This window comes from Symphalangus syndactylus, chromosome 12 (assembly GCF_028878055.3).
Source record: "Symphalangus syndactylus isolate Jambi chromosome 12, NHGRI_mSymSyn1-v2.1_pri, whole genome shotgun sequence".
NCBI classification, from domain to species: domain Eukaryota; kingdom Metazoa; phylum Chordata; class Mammalia; order Primates; family Hylobatidae; genus Symphalangus; species Symphalangus syndactylus.
In genome coordinates this window covers 97,415,405-97,436,697 of record NC_072441.2, presented here as the reverse complement: position 1 = coordinate 97,436,697, position 21,293 = coordinate 97,415,405, and the positions used below count along the sequence as shown (strand labels likewise).

Genomic DNA, 21,293 nt, shown 5'->3' with positions numbered 1-21,293 from the left:
CTCTCGGCTCACTGCAACCTCCACCTCCCAGGTTCAAGCAATTCTCTGCCTCAGCCTCCCGAGTGGCTGGGCGTACAGGTGCCCGCCACCATGCCCAGCTAATTTTTTGTATTTTTAGTAGAGATGGGGTTTCACCATCATGGCCAGGCTGATCTTGAACTCCTAACCTCAGGTGATCCGCCCACCTCGGCCTCCCAAAGTGCTGGGATTACAGGCGTGAGCCACTGCGCCAGGACAATTTTTTGTATTCTTAGTAGAAATGGGGTTTCGCCATGTTGGCTTGGCTGGTCTTGAACTCCTGGCCTCGGGTGATCCGACTGCCTCAGCCTCCCAAAGTGCTAGGATTACAGGCATGAGCCACCATGCCCAGCCCCTTTGCTAATTTTTATTGGGTTGTTTTTTGGTGGTTGAGTTGTAGGAGTGCTTTATATATTCTGGACACTAGACGGTTATCAGATATATGATTTGCAAATATTTTCTCCCATTCTCTGTGTTGCCTTTTCACTGCATCTTTTGATGCACAAAAATTTGAAATTTTGATGAAATTCAATTTATCTATTTTTCTCTTTTGTTGCCTGTGCTTCTGTTGTCATATTCAAGAAATCATTGCCAAATACAATGTCATGAAGCTTTCCCCTTATGTTTTCTTCTGAGACTTTTATAGTAAGTAAACCTAAAAGAAATGGCTGAAGAATCAATTGGAAGTAGTTAAGCTAGACAAAGACCTAAACCAAAGCACTAATTCTGGAGGAGGAAAAAAGGAATAATCACAATAAAGAAGGCAGATAAATTTATTGCCACTTGAAAACTAAATATAACTCAGATGAGTCAGACAAAAAAAAATCATTGACATTACAATTATTATTATTTGACCAGGTTTGTCTTTTGAAGACTTCTCTGACAGGCACTTCTGCAACAAATTTGTATAATTTGATATAAATATTTTGTGATTATTCTTAAAGGCCAAGCAATGGGCATTTATGATGGCTAATCACAAATACACAATAATATATATTACATAATATATATTAATTGACATTGCATTTTTTTCTTTGAGCTTATACACTTTTGGAAAAGTCTACCTTTTATAAATATCAAGTTGGATATTCTTGTCTGTTGCATTTGCTAAATAAGAGTCAACAGTTAAGAATCTGTTTCTTTTATATATGTCAGATTGTGTCCATTTGGAATACAGAATCTCCTGCATAAAACTAGCATGTTTTGCTGAAGTACTTGTTAACTTGGCTCTAAAATATTTTTTATTTTCCTAATATATATCATTTATTTTTAAAAGATTAATCCCTTCACTCATTTCTGCAAGGCTCTTTTGTAGCTCAAAAAATTACCATAAAGGGAAAGAAAGTCCTCCAGCTCCCTACTACAATTACTTTAGAGTTGAGGTCAGAAAACTTTTTCTGTAAAGGTTCTGCTGCATCTATTCAACTCTGCAGTTGTAGTGCAAAACCAACTTAGACAATAGCAAATGAATGGGTGTGGCCATATTTGACTCATGGTTGTAGTTTGCCTACCTTTGCTTTAGTGCACCTAAATTAACACTGTTCATATAAAATATCCAGCAAGATAAACAATAATTTAGTGCTTAAAAGAGAGTTACAGAATCTTTTTCTTTTAGAGTCTTTTAGGAAAAGTATCATGTATTACTTGGAAAGTATTCTCTATTTTAAATATATCTATACAGTTTCTTTCTTTCCTTACCCTGAGATATTTATTAAGAAAGGGTAATCTGGAGTCTAGTACATAAAACATCTTTGGGCATATACATTATGTAAATAGGAAGTGATATTATTTCTAGCATTGTAAGAACCCCAGCTCCCAAATAATAATGACTCTTGGGTAATAAGCAAGTACCTTAGCATGCCTCCAATATATTCACTGTTAAAGGGCAATCAGTTCTCCCTGGCAGTGATTGCAGCAATTGAAAGTTATATTTTCATATCTAGTGTAGGGATGAAATCGTCCAATATTTTTCTTTGTAGCAATTAAGGTGGTTGGTGAAGACTCAAAAAATGGATTATCAGGTGAACTCTCTGTGCAGGTAACTGGATCTAAAATTCTTAGAACCTAAGGAAAATAAGATATAATGTCAGAAGTATGCAATATAGATGGTAAAAGCCTATGATTTCATTGATGTATACCTACCTATAAAGTTCCACTTCATTAATATATAACTATTACTAAAAAAACTGAATGACTACTCTGATTGAAAAGACAGCTTACTTCCTTAAGCTGTAAATTTAACAATGATGTCTAATTACTATATTATCTAGGTTACATATTTTTTTAAATGATGACGTTAATGTTTTACAGATATTGGTAGGAAAGCAGGAAAACATAGAAGAAAATGAGGTTATATCATTAAGTGATGTCTTTTTTTTTTTTTTGAGTCTCGCTCTGTGGCCTAGGCTGGAGTGCAGTGGCGCAATCTCGGCTCACTGAAAGCTCTGCCTTCCGGGTTCATGCCATTCTCCTGCCTCAGCCTCCCAAGTAGCTGGGACTACAGGCGCCCGCCACCATGCCTGGCTAATTTTTTGTATTTTTAGTAGAGATGAGGTTTCACTGTGTTAGCCAGGATGGTTTCAATCTCCTGACCTTGTGATCCGCCCGCCTTGGCCCCCCAAGATGTCAGTTTTTTTATATGTCAATTATATCATTAAGTGATGTCAATTTTTTTTCCTTAACCAAAATGGACTTACTACTTCCCCTCTTCAATCTTTCATTCAACTGCTCAGAATCAGGATTTTGTTTTTATTCATCTATGGAAATGATATTTCAAAATCCTTGATAACTTTTTATTTGTAGTATCAATGGCTTTTCATTTCTCTTTTTCTAATTTATATGCAGTATTTTATGATTACAGCCACTTTTTGTTTCCTGGGTTCCACAACACAATGCTCTCCTAATTCTTCTTCTGCTCTGATTTTTTCTAATCTGTCTCCTTTACTGAGACCCAAAACAGGAACTCTTGAGCTGAAAAAAATTCTCCAGTTAAGGGCAGGGATAACGTGCCTGGCTCACAGCTCTTGATTCTCATGTTCCTATTTTCCCAATCATCACATGATGTGTTTGGGTTATGGTACAAAGGTAGCAAGCACTGCAATTGGAAAGAACTGTGAAATGAATTGGGAAAGGTGCTTTCTCTCTTTCTTATATAAGGCTTGTTCAAAGCAGCTTTCTGGAATGGTTGGTGATGCTTGTTTCCCTAGCGGTCATGTGGTCCTGCAGATTTTTTTTTTTCCCTTCTAAGTTACCACCAAACCCAAAGAGCCATCATTACTCTAAGAATGTCCTGGCATCATTTAAGAGCCATCAACTTACTTTAGCACCTCTATTTTTCAACTAGACTGCTTTTTCAATTTAGTTTTTGAGATCCTTCTATTTTTATGGAAGTTTGTTTGGTGTTAGAGGATAAGCAAAGATGAAGGGCTTACCTTAACATTGCTTATAAATTTAGAAGAGAAAATAAGTTCTCAAATACTATAAAGATGTTATTACATTATAGGTCTTTATAGAGAGAGAAACAAAATGCTAAGGGAATTCAGGAGCAGGAGACTGACCCATTAATATGAACAGAAAGGTTTCTGTATTTTAGCCTGAAAGTGATGGGGAAGGATTTTATGCAGGGTGCCTTTCAGAAAGATCATTCTATACACAGTGTGGGGGATGGGGGAAGCAGTATGCATAAGCAGACATAAGAACAGAAAAAGGGAGGTTATTGTAATAATCTAGCTAAGAAATGATGGCACCTTGAAGCAATGGGACTGAAAAGTTTAAGAGACACTAAGGAAGAAGGGCTGTCAGTTTTGTTAAATATGAGAATGTGGTGGATAAAGGACTGGGAGCAGAAGGGGATCTAAATCAAGCCCTGAGGATACCTAACATTGTATAGTGAAATAAAATGGTTGGATAAAAGAGAAAAGCCTGTAAGGTATAAGGTTATATAAACCTCGGAAAGAGTAGTTCAAGAAAGAGGGAGTGGTCAACTACGCCAAATGCTACTGGCAGCAACTAAGTAGGCAGTGACACAATTTCCCAACAAAGAGAATAGAAAAGAAGAAACAAAGTTTTGGATAAAAATGATTAATTTTATGTACTGACTCATTCAGTAAATAGCTGAGCACTTACTACGTGCAAAGGATTAAGCCAGACCTTGAGGAAACATAGAAACACAAAGTCCCCAGCCCTTTAGGAGTTTACAGTTTGGGAGAGGGATGGAAAATAAAACTATTATAATTTAATACGGTAAAGAGCAATTATAGATATAAGTGCAAAGTACAATGGAAGGATGGAGAAGGAACACTTCAGATTGCCAGCAGGATTCAGAGAAGGCGGGTTCTTAAAGGTGGTATAGAGGTTGGGCAACAAAAGAGGTGTGGGGAGGGCAGTCCAGACAAGAAAAAGTATGTACAGAGGCATGAGATACAATGGCCTATGTGCATCATGAAAAGTGGTTAAACCCTGCTGGAATGTGAAGTGCAGTGGGTAGTGACACTTGGGAAATGATTCTTGAGAAGGGGAGATGGAAGAAAGATTATAAAAAGCCTTCTATACAATATGAATGAATTCTGATTCAATAATGAGAGAGACTAGGAACTGTTTGATGACTGAACTGGCCTTCTGAAATAACTCTCTGGCAGTAGTGGGTGGGCAGGAGCAGCTAAGAGGAGGGCAGGGATATCAGTGAGGGGGCAATTGCAGTGGGCTAAGCTGGAAGTCAGGTGTTTGAACTTGGGAGGGGATAAGTTAGAAAAAAACTGGTAAGATCTGCAAAATCAACAGGACTAGGGGAATGAAGGAAATAGTAAAAATGATAGCTACCATTTATTGAGAAATTACAATATATTGGAAACTGCTACAGGCTTTATATGTGTTTTTTATGGAAATCTGAAAACAGCACTATAGAGTAGGTATAATTCATCAAGACAGGGAATACAGGAAAAGGAGGAGATTTTTAGGGGAGGGGGGCTGTACAAATGCAAAAGCAAGGAGAAAAGAGGTTATATTTTTAGCCATCTGTAGAACGAGTAGATGGAAATGCCTGGCTGGATATAAATCTCTCAGACTCAGAAAAAAGTCTGAGATGGAAAAGTCATAAGCATAAAGCTATGGTAACAGAATAACACCAAGAGAATAGAGAAAATATGTAAAGAAAGCTCAAGAGGGGTCACAGGAAGAGGATGCCCCTCCCCCTGAAAAACTTAGAAACAATGGTCACAAAAGTAGTGAATCGTTGCAAGAGTATGGCGTTTAGGAAACGAAGAGATTTTGAAAAGGGGAACACAGATTCCTATGAAACATCAACATCTAAAGGAGGAAAAAGGTCTATGAAGAAGAGCTCAGAGAGGTAGCATCAGGGCCAAGAAAGAGTGATGTTACAAAGGTCAAGGGAGTTTCCAGGAAGGAATGCTCGTTACAGTATGATATGATAGTAAATGTTCATGACCTTTTTAAAAGTGCTTACTGAGAATAGTGGGGCAGGAAGTCTACAGATTTAAGTGATGGTAGGAATTGAGGAATGGATGGTGTTTAAGTACAAACATGTCTGGACAACTTGTCCAAGATTCTTGGATGTGAAAGGAAGGTGATAAAGCCATATCCAGATATCTTACAATAGAGGGAAGATTTTTCTTTTTTAGATGAATGATGCTTGGACATGTTCTTAAGCCAAAAGGAAAGAGCCAACAGAGAGAAGGAATAACTGTTGAGGGGGAAGCCAGGGCTTAGAGGTGAGGTATGCTTAGAAGAAGAGGAAGGACACCTTTTCCTCTGAGAGAAATGTATGCTGCCATACAGATAGGCTTCTGGATATCAAATGAGACCTTCAGGCAGTTTTCTGCCTCTGTGCCCTTTTTCTTCTGTGGATTAGGAAAGAAAGTCATCTGCTGAATGTGAGGTAGTATCTGATGGGTACTGAAACAAAAAGGCCAACAGCTGAACTGACACAGGGCTAGGGTTTGCAGCGTGCTCGGAGAGGAAGATAAGGCAGTAAGGCGCTTACGAACAGGGTCTAGGCAAGCTAGGCGGGAAGAGAAACTAGAAGAGTGAGCTGATGAGATACAGAAAGAAATACAGGGACCAAGGGAATCAAACAATTATGTGATCAAAGATGTATTCACATCCAGGGAGTCAGAATGAAGAATCAGAGTTGGAAAGAAAAAAAGTTGAGATCACAGATCACAGAGAGAGAGATGTTGAGTTGAAGATTTTAATAGTGCAAGAGTTATGGCGACTGGCAGGGACCCAGATGGGGACATGGGAGTTGTAACGAAGGTGAACTTGGTTGTTGTCACAGAAATGTGAGATGAGTATTTGACAAGCCAGCTGCATGGACCCTGAATTCATCCAGGACTATACTATCTGTTCTGTAGTATTTGATACATTTCCATCTATATGTGGAAATCAAGTAATTTCTTAGATCAGAAGTAATCTAATCTATGAATCTACTAATTTAATCTACATTAAAAATTCTACACAGTGGTTTTTATATCAAAATGAACTCATGAAAAGGATTATCAGTGACTCAATAGCTAAAACACAGGACCTCTTTCAAAACAATTACTTTTTTTGTCCTTAAAAATAGAACAGTAGTGTTAGAAAATATTAAAGCTCAGAAGAGAAAATAATTTTCTCCAAGATAACACATTCAATAGCATCAGTGCTTTAGATCCCACATTTCCTAATTCCTAATGCCAAACGCTTTCCATGATATGTCACCTTTCAGTAAGAGGACAGTCTTAGAAGTTCCACAGATCACAAAAGAAAATATTTTACCGTTTCAGCCATTTTCTCAGCTGGGGTGCTGCAGAATTCAACTGTTGATGGAATCTTTTTTTGATTGTTAATGCCAACATTTCCCAGAAGATGAGAATTTACTGCTTTTGCCAACTCGTGATTTGTTAATGCTAGCTCTGCTGTGCTGTGGGGTTGTACACTAGGGGAGTAAGTTTGCTCTCTTCCCCATTGCAAAGAAACTAAGAGCTCCTCCAACAATCTGCATAGAACACACATGAACACTGGACATTAGTAAGAGAGCAAAATGTAAAGTAATAGTAAATAGGTAATAAAAATATTTCTGAAATTATATAACATCTTTCTCTGATCCCTTTCTCTCTCAGAGTTCCATAAATTCAGATGTCTTAGTCAAGTAAGTTAGACTACAGAAAGCATATGTTAATCTACTAGGTTGTTGTCTGAAAATCATTTAACAAATAGTACTTTTCTTCGTTCTCACCTTTTAGTATAGGAACTACTTACATAATTTGTGCAACTATGGGAATATTCATACGGTTTTTCTTTTTTGGTGAGTTACATTAATTGATTCTTGAATGCTAAACCAATCTACAATTCCTGGGATTCACTTTACTTGGTCATAATATATAAAACTTTTTCTGTATTGTTGGACTTGATTCACTGAAATTCTGTTAAGGATTTTTGCATTTATGTTCATTAGAGATATTAGTTGGTGGTTTTTGGCTAATGGTTCTGATTCTGGTATCAAGACAATGCTGGCCTCATGAAATGAGTTGGAAATTGTTTCATTCTCTTCTATTTTCTAGAATACTTTTTGTAAATTTGGTTTTATGTCTTCCTTAGATGTTTACTAGCATTCATCAGTGAATCCATCTAGATCTGGAATTTCCTTTACTGGGAAATATTTAATTTTTAACTATAAATTATATTTGCTTTAATAGGTTAGGGCTACTCAGGTTATCTATTTGTTCTTGAGTAACCTTTGGTAGTTTGTCTTTCATGGAGTTTGTCCATTTCATCTAAATTACTGAATTTATTGACATAGATGTGTTTGTAACATTTCTATATTATCTTTTTTATGTGTATAGAGTCTATATTGTACCCCCCCACCCCCTTCATTCCTGATACTGGTAATGTATATCTTCTCTTTTTTTCCTGATTAAACTGGTTAGAGGTTTCTTGTGTTTTCATTCTTCTAATTTCCCCTATAATTTGCTCCTTGACACTTACTGATTCTATCTGTAATAAATCAACTATATAAAAATGCAAAAGGCTTTTAAGGAAGACCATCAATTTTGATAGTTCTGGAGTATATGGACATGAAAACAAGCTCTAATACTGTAGGAAGTCTTCGAAAAGATCTCCTTCCACAGGAGAGACAGGTACACTCCTTGTCTTCTACCAAAAACTGTACGACTACAACTATAACAAGCAATTGCTTTTAAATCCAGAGAATCCTTCTACTACAGATATAACTGTTTCCCCAATTAAGAATGTGAAAAGCATGCCTTCTATTTTTTTAGTCCTCCTCCCTCCCAGAGCATCTATTTTAAAATGCTACCAAAAGTATATGCTCAGTAAGTTATCAAATGTAGACACACCCAAAACAAAAACAAACAAAGAAACAAAAAAACAAAACTATGATAACTTAATTTGCAGGAGAAAGCAGAAGAGTTCAGAATGTAAACAAGTGCCATACTTCTGGGTAGCTATCATTTCTTGACGAAACTGTTCCCGTTCACTTAGGAGATCTTGTATAGCCCCGTGTGCATCACGGTTTTGACGCTGTAAAACTGCTCTTGAGTTGGTTAACTCATCTGCCATTACCCTGAAAAAGATTAAAATCTTACATATAAATTTGCTGACAATAATACAGTGTAAAAAAATGAATATACTACTTTGTGACTGTCACTTTCAGAAGCTAACAAAGATTTAATATAGTATAGTTACTTCACAGTTTTTAAATTTTGGCTAAAGAACATTAAAAATGTTTATGAGCTTAGAGTTCATTAAAGGGATTCAGTTAAAATATTCATTTAGACAATGGCAGATGCAAAAGTTATTCAATTTTCCTACATAATGACTTTTGGAGTACATCTCAATCTTACTCTAGATTGACCAAAATTTGAAAGAAAAAATTATTAAATATTTTAAATACAGAAAAACTTAAAGAGGCAAACAAAACTAAATTATCTTCTTACCACTCAATTACCTCTTTGCCCTTAGAAAAATATTAATATAAAAAGACCTATATAAAGTCTTTCCTCATGCCCAGCATCCCTATTCTTCTTTTATATGCAGTCAACAAAGTTTTTTTACACTTCTCAAAAAAAAAATTTATGTATATTTCAACATATACATATGTGTTAAAAATAAATTTATCCACTTTATTTACAAAAAGATACTGAATACAAACTTTTCTAAATCTTAGTTTTTCATTTAATAATTTATCTTAGAGACTTATCCATATTAGCACATATACAGCTATCTCATTCCCTTTTTTCAAAAATTAGCTTCATGTTTTCTACTGATTGGATACAAAAAATTTTATTTAACCAGTTTTCTATTGATGGAATTGAAGCAAAATGTTCAAGTATGGTTAATAGGCTGAAAAATTTAAAATTAAAATTTAAGTCTGAGACTGTAGTTACTACCAAATTCCTCAAAATGAAAACAATTTTGACATTAGAAGATTACATCAATTAAAATACCAATAAAGTCATATTTAATTTTTATTTAAAAATTTAATGAAATATTACTATTGGTGTTGATCAGGATGTTAAAAAGTTGCATATTGCAATAATTTGTATAATATATGCATGATTTGCCTCTTAAAATGTTCAATAAGAATTAACTCAATTAACTTTCATTCTAAGTGAAGAAATAGTTCATTTTTCCAAATAGCATAATGAACTAGCACAATTAGGAGATAAATAAAAGACTGTTAAGAGAGTGAACTACTACTACAAAGTGTCAGAGATATTAAGACATGAAAAAACATTTTCCTAAAAATTTATTCATCACAATCAATGGTTCTTCAAATACAACCTGTAAACCTTTGGTTGCTCTGTGAGAAATCTCCAGATGATTCAATTTAAATCAATATTGTTAAACATACTCTATAAAGTATTTTGCTAAGTTCCAGAAATACACAGATGGATAACATCCAGATCTTGTTATCTGGTAACTATAAGTTGAGGCAGGGAGGGGATAAACAGACAAAGAATCATACTATATAGCAGAGTTTCCCAACCACCAGTATGTCGAGAGGCCTGGATGAGGACCCCAGGGTTTTTACTGCCATATGAGAGTAGCCTCATCTAGTATGTCATAAAAATGTTATAATTTTCTATTTGTGCATACAGAGAAAAAGGTTGGGAAGCTTTATTATACAGTTAAAGGAACTATGAGAAAAGAGCATTTAGAATGAATAATATTATCTTGGGGAGTCCAAATATTTGAATGGGGAAAAATAATCTAGTTTGGCTTTTTGTGATTTTAATGTTTACTAGATGTCTGAGTTTACAGTTTTGTTTCGGTCTTAAACATTGTATTTTTACTACACTCTAAACTAGAACTCAGGAATAAGGGATGATCCTTACATCACTTCTTCATTTAGGGAGACTGTGTGACTATCCAGAGGAGAGAGAGTCCACATCTTAAATGAAGTACTTTGATGACCTTAGTCAGAAATTTTCACACTACAATCTACTTTCTTGTGTTATAGATCAAAAATCTGATGGAGCAAAAACTAGGAAATGAAATACTATTTGCTGTAGAAAATACCTGCTTGCAAGGAATTTACTTCGCCATACATCACACTGTATTGACATACGTTCTAACTGTTCAGAAAGCTGAGCTGTGTTTCGACCTAGGGCTTCATTTTCTAAAATAAGCTGATTTTTCTCACGGGCTAGACGTTCAAAGTGATACTGAAGATCATCCCCAACAGAAGCCACCAGTAATTTTTTTAACTCACGATTTACCTAGAAGAGAACGTAATCAATACAACAAGCTCAAAGTAATATCACTACCTTTAATGTAACAAAATTAACAAAAAGAGACTGTGTTTCTGTGTAATTTTGGACCTCCGTGACTTAAAGTTTCTACCAAAAAGTAAAATTAAATATTTAAGTTCTATACGATATACAAAACATATCCCTCTACTTCTCTCTATACATCTATATCCACAGTCCTAAACTGAACCTCTTGTAATAAGAGTAAAAATAATTATGAAAATAACAAATTGCTTCCAGTCAACAGTTAAAGGAAAAAAAATTAAAACAAAACCAATACATTTTGATAAAAAATATGACAGAGAATGTTTTATGTTTTTTATTAAACATTTATAAGTTAGTCTATCGCATCCTAAAAATTTACTTTTAAAAAATAAAGCAAACTAAGTAATCCAGTATGTTTCTAAGTATGTTCTTTACATCATTATTGAAAAGAGCAAAAAATTAAAACAGATATCCAATAACATGTATTGGTATATGGTATAGCTATTGAAGAACACTGTTGCCATTAATAATGACACTGTAATAGAATATTCTGTGACATGGCAGAACATTAATAACTGAAAAAAGTGGGTTGTAACACTAAATGAACTCAATGTATATGGTTATGCAGGTATAGCTGGATGAAATGATTCAGTTGGCACTATTTTCATTGTGTTTTTCTGTATTTTCTAAAATTTTTACATAAATTTGTACTACATTTTGTAATGAGAAATTAGTTATTTAAAAATATATTTGTATAAAAACCACTAACCATGGTCTCACTTATGAAGACTTGTATCTAGCCAAAAGATGTATGGTCTAATAGAGAAACAAGGGAAGGGGCAAGGCAATTTTTACTAAGATGCAAAGATTAAAGCAACACACTTAAGGGCTACAGATTTTTTTCATTTACAATGAAGACACAGTAAGTTATACCACCATTCTCTTTATTCCAAGTATCCCGTATACACAGGCAAAAATACTTGGAATTTAAGGATCCTTAAAACAAGGACTGCTGGTCAATTACTAGGCCTGACTTGGTCAATCTTTGGTCTGGTAGTTTATAATTGTAACCTACTTTTACAACTTATTGGTGGTCTTGTCCAAAGCACCTCACACCTCCATCTTCAATGAGGTTTAGAGTATAAGTTCCCAACATAAAGTATCCCTAGAGAACTGAGAAAGAATGAGAAATTTAAGAGGAAGCGTTTTAGAGAAATGACAAGCTAGGATGAATGACATTCCCATAAAGAAATGTAGTTTTCTAACATGCAGGCTTAAAAGGTCCAGACGTAAAGAGTAGTACTCATTTTATCAATTAAGGCTCTTCTTACCTCTGTCTGTACACGGAGCTGGTTTGAAAGACCTTCTTTGTCCTGTAGTAACCTTCTTTCAGAATTCTTGAGCTTTTCCAATACATTCTTTATCTCTGAGAGTTCCTTATTAGGTTCTATAACTCCCTCTGACTGACCAAGGAATTCTCCTTTATGATGTCCCAGAGACTTAACCTTTGTATTTTTGTTGGGGATATCATGAGTTATAGCAGCTTTGGGAACTAATATTCTTACAGCTTTAACTTCCACTGCTTTTTCAGTGAGCATTTTCCCTAGCTGAAGAACTCCTGGGCTCTCTGATGGAACTGCTTTCTTCCATGGACTCTGAAGACTATGATGCTTTCTAGATTGGACTCCAGAGGTAACTTCAACAGATTTAGGTGGTTCCTCAGTTTCCATTCCATCTCCTGCTCCTCGGATTGGGGATGAAGTAACGGTGACTAACAAAAAGGAAACAAAACAGAAACTACTTACCAAGAAGAAATGCCAAGAAAATGCTAAGACATGCTATACCCTATATTCAAAGTTACTGGCACTAAAAAGAATGCAAAAAAAATCAGAGAAAAAGTAATTTTCAAAACAATCATGTGTCAACAAAAGATACATGTTTAAACTTTCCTTCAGTAGACAAGAGATTTGGAATCAGAATATTTGGTTCTGACTTTTACTTTCTAGTATAACCCTGGGTAAATAATTTAATCTTCCATGAATCTCTATTCCCTAATTTGCAAACTGGAGATCATAACAACCTTGCTATAGAATTTTGGTAAGAAAAAATGTAATAAGATCAAATGCTTGGCATACTGTAGACACTCAATAATGTTAGTTAAAAATAAATGTCAGCTACATACATATGCATATTTGAAACCATCTACATCATAAGAGATTCATCTGTTTTGTGAACTCTTGGAGTAAGAGGAAGCAACATATATGTTACAGTGAAAAATTTATTAAGAAAAGATTCAATCCTATTCTTAGGCCTAACAGTTTATGTCCTGCTTACACAAGTGAAACTACACTGGACTGTCAGATTAAACATCCTTATACCTCACTTTCACCATATCATACCCAAATTATTTTTATTTTTTTCTCTCATTCCCTCTAGTGGCTTTCAATTTATTTTGAGTGCACTGTATTCCCAATAAAATGCCTTGCATGTAGTGTGTGTGTGTGTGTGTGTGTGTGTGTGTGTGTGTATATATATATGTTCTAAACAATAAATGAATGATAACAAGGGAAGGGACAAAAGACGAGCACATAGATCAGTGACAATGGTTATAATGATGAACTCTGAGTGGTCATGGGCGGCAAACATGGTGCTGAGTACCTAATGTAGGCTTGACATTCTATGAGGTTAAGACCACTATGCTTAAGAAATTTACTGTCTAATTTAGGGGAAAGAACATACATATAAAAAGATAAAATGTATTACAGCATAATATATAATAAGTGTGCAGGTAAGTGGTATAAAAATATTTCAATACAAATTTTATGTCTATAGAAACATTAAGGACAATCATGAACTACTGATTGGTCTTCAGTGAATTCATCACTGTCCAGCCAAACCATGTATGTGTGTGTGTGTGTGTGTGTCTGTGTGTGTGTAATGTAATCTCCTAAAACAGAGACTTAAAACAGAATTCCTTTTATACTTGTAATAGTAATACATTTTGTAAGCTTAACATATCTTTTATTTTATGGCTAGAATATATTCTCTTCAAGTTAATATAGCATTTACTTTCTTATTCTACTGTTGAATATTTAGACTCTTTACAATTTTTCACTATAATAAATAAGGCTTTATTGAACACTTTTATGCCTACATATTTTTCTTAACTTCTGAGTTATTTTTCCAAATAAATTCCCAAGCATAAAATTAATGGGTTTGGTGAAGATCTGTACAGCCGAAATGCCTTCCAAAATCACTCTACCAGTGTATCTGTGGATCTATGCCTAATATCCTTACTATTTATTTATTTATTTGCATGCTCAATACCTATGATTTATATGGCACTTAAAAATAAGTAAGAACACATGTAAACTGTTTAGAATGGTATTTGACACAGTAAGCACTCATTAAATGTTAGGTCCTATTGCTTTTATTATTCTTCAAATAAATTCCTAATAAACTTTGGATGTTGATATGGAGAGAAATAAAGTTAATTTATTTAATGCCATAAAATACAATTCTGACTTTCATTCTCTTATGTAAATCTTAAAGTTATATTGCTAGACTATAGGACTATTTATTCAATTAACAGATTTACTTTTTTCAAATTTTTCCCATGTAGAAATGTTCTGGGAACCTCGAGTTATATTAATTAGACAGGAGGTGGAAACATATCTGAGGTATAATTAATGTGTTCTATTTTACAAAACATTTTACATTAGAATAAAAGTGTCATTTCTCTATGAAATGTAAACTAAGTTTAAACACCCCTTGGGCCTTGGGACTGACTCTACTTTTAAAAAGATAAACAAAGGAATACTTCAGAAAGTGAAATAAAGGCCTAACATGCTGGGTTTGGTAAATTAGTTAAAACAAAGCATGGTAGCACTGACAAGGAGAACTTCCAGTGAATCACTTAAAAACAGCTTACTGCATCCTTGACCTCCTGGGCTCAGGTGATCCTCCCACCTCAGCCTCCCAAGTAGCTGGGACTACAGGCATGTGCCACCATGACCAAATAATTTTTTGTATTTTTTTTTTTTTTTTTGTAGAGACAGGGTTTCATCATGTTGTCCAGAATGGTCTTGAACTCCTAGGCTCAAGCAATTCTCTGGCCTCAGCTCCCAAAGTGCTTGGATTACAGACATGAGCCATCACACCCAGCCACCTGTATTCTTAAAATCTGATTTTAAGTTTGTCTAAACTTAACTAACTTGTCTAATTTTGTCAATAAGACATTCTGGCATTTAAGAAGTAACACAGAATCATGTATTAACTATAAATTAATAAAAACCATCAACAATAAAAATACATACTAGAGCCATGGTTCAGGCCCACTGAGGCTGAGGAAATAAAAAACAGGTGTGATACTTCCATTATGGTCAAATCAAATTTCTAGGCAAGCTGTAACATTTTTGAGTTGGAATTTTAAGTAACAGAGATTCAAGAACAAATTACAAAATGATTAAAGTTAAATTTAAAAGGCAAAGAATCATTAATAGGTATTTAACAGAAATCTCTTTTTGAACAAAATACCTTGTTGGAAAATCAAGAAGTTCAACCAACTTGTTTCCACCCCAATTTACTCTTAACTTTATTTAAACTGTTCTACTTACTCAAGCATTTATGAATATCAAAGTTGTATTATATATTACATGAGAGTTCCCTCTCAGTAATAACTATGATTCTAGCTAATGTGCATAGGTAAGGAGGCCGTTAAGAGCCAGGGCTTAACATTTTCTCACCTGGTAACTTTCATAATTCTATTTTTCCTTGTGACATACGTAGAAACCTTTATTACTTATGCAGTAGGCACAATCCAGGACACATTTACGAATAATTACCTCATCTCAAGTGGGAAGACAAGGACCTATGGTAACAGCTCCATAATTATGAGTAATGCTTAAGTCAAGGAAAACACCAATCCTTATTCTTCCCCACTATTCGAAGGGAACCAACAAAACAATCCTTAAATTATTCATCATCATTACTTCCACCTGTGATCAATTATCAATGAATTAAAACATATCTAAGGTTTGCTCATTCGTATTGCCTACCAGGATTGGTGAAATGTAGGGAAAGAACAAAGAAGGTCACTAGTCTAACATTCTAGAATGGGAGCTGGCAAACTTTTTCTGTAAAGGACCAGAGAGTAAATATTTTAGGCTTTGTGAACCAAAAGGTGAAACAGGATACCATGTAAGTATTTAATAAGAGAAAAAAAATTTATTGATGAAATTCAAACTATAACAATAATTGAAAACAGTTTTTTGATAACATAGGTCTAATAATGGGAAGAACAGAATTTTTTTAATTCAGGATAATGTTTGGCTTAAATAGTGTTAATGTCCACTATTATCAAACTGACTGCAAATATTCTCAGGAGCCAACCCTTGCTCTAGAATATTGAGGCAAAAAAAAAATTTATTGTCTGTCATTGAACAAATATTTCTCTTTTATTCATAAAACTTCAATCTATGATGAGAGGTACTGTAAGTCAGCAGAATGGGGTAGTGAAAAGAAATCTAACTCACTAGAGCCTGAGTTAAAATAACAAGTCCCTACTGCCACGTACTGTGTGACCTTGGACAAAGCACTTAACTTCATCCTCCTCTCATCCCTTGGTGCTTTCAGAGTAATGCAAATATGGTAGTATATATTTTAAAAATAATTTGTTTCTCTTGTAGACTAGACTGTTGGGAGTTCTTCAGCGTATGGACTGCCTCCTAATCCTTGTATCATGAACTAATAAAATGGTCCTTGTCACAGAGAAAATGAATAAATGCTTACTTAAGTTTATTAATCTGTTAATACACTACCTAGAGTGTTTCATTTTTAACATCCAAAAACGAACCCATTTAAAAACTGCTTTGTTTTTTTTTCCTCTACCCTAAATCATTAATTCCTAACTTGGTTATAGTCTGAAAGACTTTCCAGAACATATACAAATTCAGCTATGATACAGTTAAACAAATTAGGGATTGTTGTGGTAATTTTAAATCAAGAGTCTTTTTAAATGTTACCTATATCACCTAATAAAGTTTAGTTATTATTAAATTAGTAAAATAAGTTACATACAATGGACTTAAGAGTTACATCAAGATTTACTGAAGTGGAATCTAAGCATTCTTCTTAACACAGCCTCTATGGATAGAGTTCCCTGGTCAAATAAGTGTGGGCAATGTTGCATACTGCATCTCTACGGAGTTTCAGTGTACATTAGTATTAAAGTTATACTATAGGACTCTGAGAGGTCCTATAGTATAGCCTCTCTTTTAATACAGCATTTCTCAAATTTATCTGCTCATGGAATATCTTTTTTACCTAATACCTATTATTCTACAGAACTAGTGTTAGACTATTTTATGGAATCAAAAATATTTAAATGTCTCAGACCTTTCTATTTGGTCTACTATTACTAAACTATTTGACTTTAATAGATTTATTTTCAATTTTAATCCCGCATCCAAGAAAAGCTTTGGATTTTAATTTAAGTTTCTAATTGTTACTATTTACTGTATGTTTCCCTTTCAGAAACAGCCCTAGCAGCCATGATACAACCCTCTTATGATGACAGTGCTGCTCAAATGTCTTCTGAGAGGAAGTTCTGTTGCAACTGTACTTATCTCCTGAGGCAGTTAGAGGAAGTACAGACAACTGACAAATGTCAACCAAGCACACCTTTTCACAGGCCATGCAATACAAGTAACTTGTTCACTAACGTCAGATGACAGATTAAATACAAATATGGCTAATAGGATTATTTTCCTTACTGGATAATTAAGATCACATAAAATAATGTTTGTTAAAGTGCCTTATAACTCTAATCCTCATTAAAAACAAGTAATAATAAATATTAAAAAGTAATTTAATTTCACAGAGGACTTGCCAGTACTTTTAATGACTAATCATAATATTGTATTTAGTTTTTGCTTTTTGACAAGCACCATGTTGGTTGCTTTCACATTAATTATTTAACTGCTCTTATTTCCCATTAATCCCCAGTTTACTACTTTCATTACAGTCTCTGACTTGCTTATCTAATGGTATAAAAGCCTTCTGGTGACTTATGAAATGCTGTTGCACAGCTGAATTAAATTCAATTAAATATTTATTAGCATGATCTTTCTTCCTTGTTTCCTAAACTTATTTCAACCTGCTTTTAGAGAGGGTTTGCGGCTGGAGGTCAGCTTGCTGAAAAATTGGCATCTAGAAAACAGTTTTCCATCTTTCACTGATGGTTCTAGCATGCAGAACTCATCCCATCCAAAGAATAAGCTGGGTCAGGAGAAGTTCACTATGGGACATGTTAAAATTGTTGCCTATAGCTATGTGAAGATGGCCAGTAGGCAGTAGTCTATAAGGGTATGAATCCTAACGAAGGAGATTAGGGATATAGATAGATTTGGATGTCATTTATATAGATAATTACTGAAGTCATGAGAGTACAAAAGAAACAGTGGTGAAAAGCATTGATACTTAAAAGATAAATAAGGACAGGAGGCTGAAAAAGAAACAGAGGAGATACAGCTACAGCAGTGCTGTCCAACAGAATTTTCTTCAATGACTGAAATAGCCACTAGCCGTATATGCCTACTGACCACTTGAAGTTTGGCAAGTGTCATTGAGAAACTGAATTTTTAATTTTTAAAAAATATTAATTTAAATTCAAATAGCCACATGTAATTACTGCATTGGACAGTGAAAGGCTACAGAGTAGGCTGAAAAGAAAAGTGATGTCATGGAAGTCATCAAAAGAAAGTCATCTCAAAAGGCAGGGAATGGTCAACAGTATTAAATATTAGAGAGGACAAATCAGCTAGGATTAAAAAGTGACTACTGTATTTAACAATTTAGGGGTTGAATTGTGTCCCCCAAATCTTTATATGTTGAAGTACTAACCCCCACTACCTCAGAATGAGACTTCATTTGGAAACAGGATCACTGCAGATGTAATTAGTTAAGATGAAATCATACAGGAGTAGGCTGGGTTCCTTTTTTCAATATGACTGCTGTCTTTATAAAAAGAGTAAATTTAGACACAGAAACATGCACACAGGGAGAATGCCATGTGAATACGAAGGCAGAGATAAGGGTGGTACGTCTACAAGACAAGGAGCACCAAAGACTGCCAGCAAGCCACTGGAAGCTAGGAGAGTGTCTCTAATGCCTTCTGAAGGAGCATAGGCTTGTTGACATTTTCATCTGGGACTTCTAGCCTTCAGAACTGAGAGAATACATTTTGTTGTTCAAGCCATGCAGTTTGTGGTACTTTGTTACAGCAACCCCAGCAAACTAATACAACATGAAAGAGATCTTTGATACATCTTAGTTTCTTTGTCTATCTACTTAAATCTTTAAAATGTGTATTCTTATTTAAATCTTAATCTTCTAGTGTATAGGGAATATAGCTGTTAAAAACTTTGTATTAACATTAAATGTTTAAGAGTAGTCACCTAATAAATTCTAACTAGTGATGTTAAATTTCACTTGTACATCTAAAGTACTGAAATATAAACACTGCACTACAAAATAAACATAAAGGGATCTGAAATAACAAATGATTCCCAAGGGGGTCCATGAGATCTAGTTATCTGGCTCAAACGTTCCTTCACATCGTCATGTCATGTTTTAAAAACAATTATAAAAAAGCCACTTACCTTTGGTTTCTAAATTTTTAGTAGTCATTTTTTCACCTTAACCACTGAAAATGCACTCCAAGACTTCTACTGAACAACCTAGAAATGTATGCATATGAAATAATTTAAAAAATATCATATAAACACAGAGTACCTCTAATTTAAAAGTTATGATATTTTAATTGCTTCTGTATTTAGTACTCATGCATTCAGAAAGGGAAATGTCCCTTATATCCCATTCTCACAGAAGGCATTGTTATTTCTACTAAAAGTCTCAAAAAAAAAAAATAGGGGTGGTTTATTTCTAAATACTCCGTTTCACCATCCTCACCAATACACTCTAAATTGTCAGAAGTATGTCTTGAATTTTAGCCAAGCAAAGGGAATGAAGTTACTGTGGTGGTTTTGTGTCATCCATATGACAAGAGGAATTTTAAAGTAATTACTTTCTTAGGAGACATACTGACACAATTTGTATACACACACACACACACGCACACACACACACATCAAAAAGGAGCTTCTGTTTAGATGTTTAACAAACGACAAAAAATATTACTCAAGATAACATAATTTATACTTTTTTGGTAATAAAAAGTTAAAATAGTGTAGCTCCAAAAGTAAAAAGAGAAACACACATTGAGCACAGGCTTTCAGAAATGTATACATTGCCTTACAGTACAGACTCAGATTTACCAGGGAACGTATAAGAAGGTGATGCTACTGCAATGATATAAATATGACAAACTGTACACTAGATGACAAATGGTTTCACTACAAAAAAAGATCGCTCTCAGTACTAGATACAACTCAGTTCAATTAGTGAACCCGACGACTTTCTTAACAGTCACAAACTTTTCTACACTTACACTCTACTGCTCCGAAAAGAGGTATCCAAAAAACCCTAAGAGTAACGATCCCTGAAACCGCCCTTGGTAGCTGCTCTGCGAAACGTACAGGCACAGCGAGTGCCTGCTGGCAAATGCCAAATGAAGCGGAGGGGGTGAAGAAGTAAGCAGGGGGAGTGAGCAGGTGTGAAAGCGATAGGCCGGGAAGCGACAAGCCTGTCAACTTTGCTGTCCGGGGAAGTCGAAACCTAAGTTTCATCCCTGTCTGAAAAAGCCTTCCCGGAACAATCTTTCCCTAAATCCAAAGCTACTGGCCACCGAGCTCCAGCCAGACCTCCATCCCTTTCCAACATCCTTAGTTATACCTGCTGGTCCTCGGATTTACCTCTAAGCTTCTTATTCTCCGTATTTCAGGGGGCTTCACTTGATAGGCTCTTCGGATCGGTATCACCAGGCTAACTTCTCACAGACCTCTTCCATTCAGAAGCCGACCCGCCCAGGCCCTCCACGTATCCAGCGGCTCGCTCACTCCTAACCACTTCCGATTACTCAAGGTTTCGCTTCCGGAATACGTTTCCAAAAGAGCAGGGTAAACAAATTCTGCAGTGCGTATAAACTCAAGTAACACAGAACACACACTGTAAGGCCTCCGTAAGTGAAAAGCGGACAGATTTCTACTTTAAAATAAAATACCGTACCGCAACTTCTGGAGCCCAAGCCGCATATTCACTTAAACTTCCGGGCCAGCTGTTAAACAAACGGAAGTAAAACTGCCGGAAACAGAATAATGGCGTCTCGTAGCCCCAGGCGACAGCGTGGAGGGGCCGGTCTGTCGATTGGATGAACGCAGCTGAGATTACTCCCAGCCACTAAGGACGAAGAGGTGGGGCGGTGGCGTCCCACGCACCATGCGACAGTGGGCGGGGCTCTGTTGCCTGAGTAACCGGATGATGGTGGTGGTGGTGGTGTCTTCCTGTCTCAACGATACCTATTTTCTAGTGCTGAGATCCTGAGACAATGGTGAGTGCCAGGGGATG

At 35.2% G+C, this 21,293-nt stretch overlaps 2 protein-coding genes across 4 annotated transcripts in view; one reads left to right on the top strand and one right to left on the bottom strand.

The window, feature by feature from the left end:
• Nucleotides 1-773: 773 nt before the first annotated feature.
• BLZF1 (basic leucine zipper nuclear factor 1) lies at nucleotides 774-21,197 on the bottom strand. 3 transcript variants are annotated; one of them, XM_063627236.1, is made up of 7 exons: nucleotides 20,642-21,197; nucleotides 19,430-19,507; nucleotides 12,101-12,540; nucleotides 10,555-10,754; nucleotides 8,468-8,596; nucleotides 6,790-7,009; nucleotides 774-2,082 (listed from the first exon to the last, which is right to left on the bottom strand). In XM_063627236.1, exons 2-7 carry the CDS (start codon nucleotides 19,455-19,457, stop codon nucleotides 1,897-1,899), a joined length of 1,203 nt encoding a protein of 400 aa, XP_063483306.1. In that variant the 5' UTR covers nucleotides 19,458-19,507; nucleotides 20,642-21,197; the 3' UTR covers nucleotides 774-1,896. The 3 variants fall into 3 exon arrangements, with proteins under 3 accessions (XP_063483306.1, XP_063483307.1, XP_063483308.1); XM_063627237.1 differs by having other exon boundaries at nucleotides 20,622-21,012; XM_063627238.1 differs by having other exon boundaries at nucleotides 20,278-20,654.
• Nucleotides 21,149-21,293, top strand: part of NME7 (NME/NM23 family member 7) — a 238,133-nt gene continuing 237,988 nt past the window's right edge. The window contains exon 1 of the mRNA XM_063627241.1: nucleotides 21,149-21,276. Within this exon, the coding sequence (XP_063483311.1) occupies nucleotides 21,274-21,276 (3 nt within the window). The 5' untranslated portion in view covers nucleotides 21,149-21,273. The remainder of the gene's footprint in view (nucleotides 21,277-21,293) is intronic.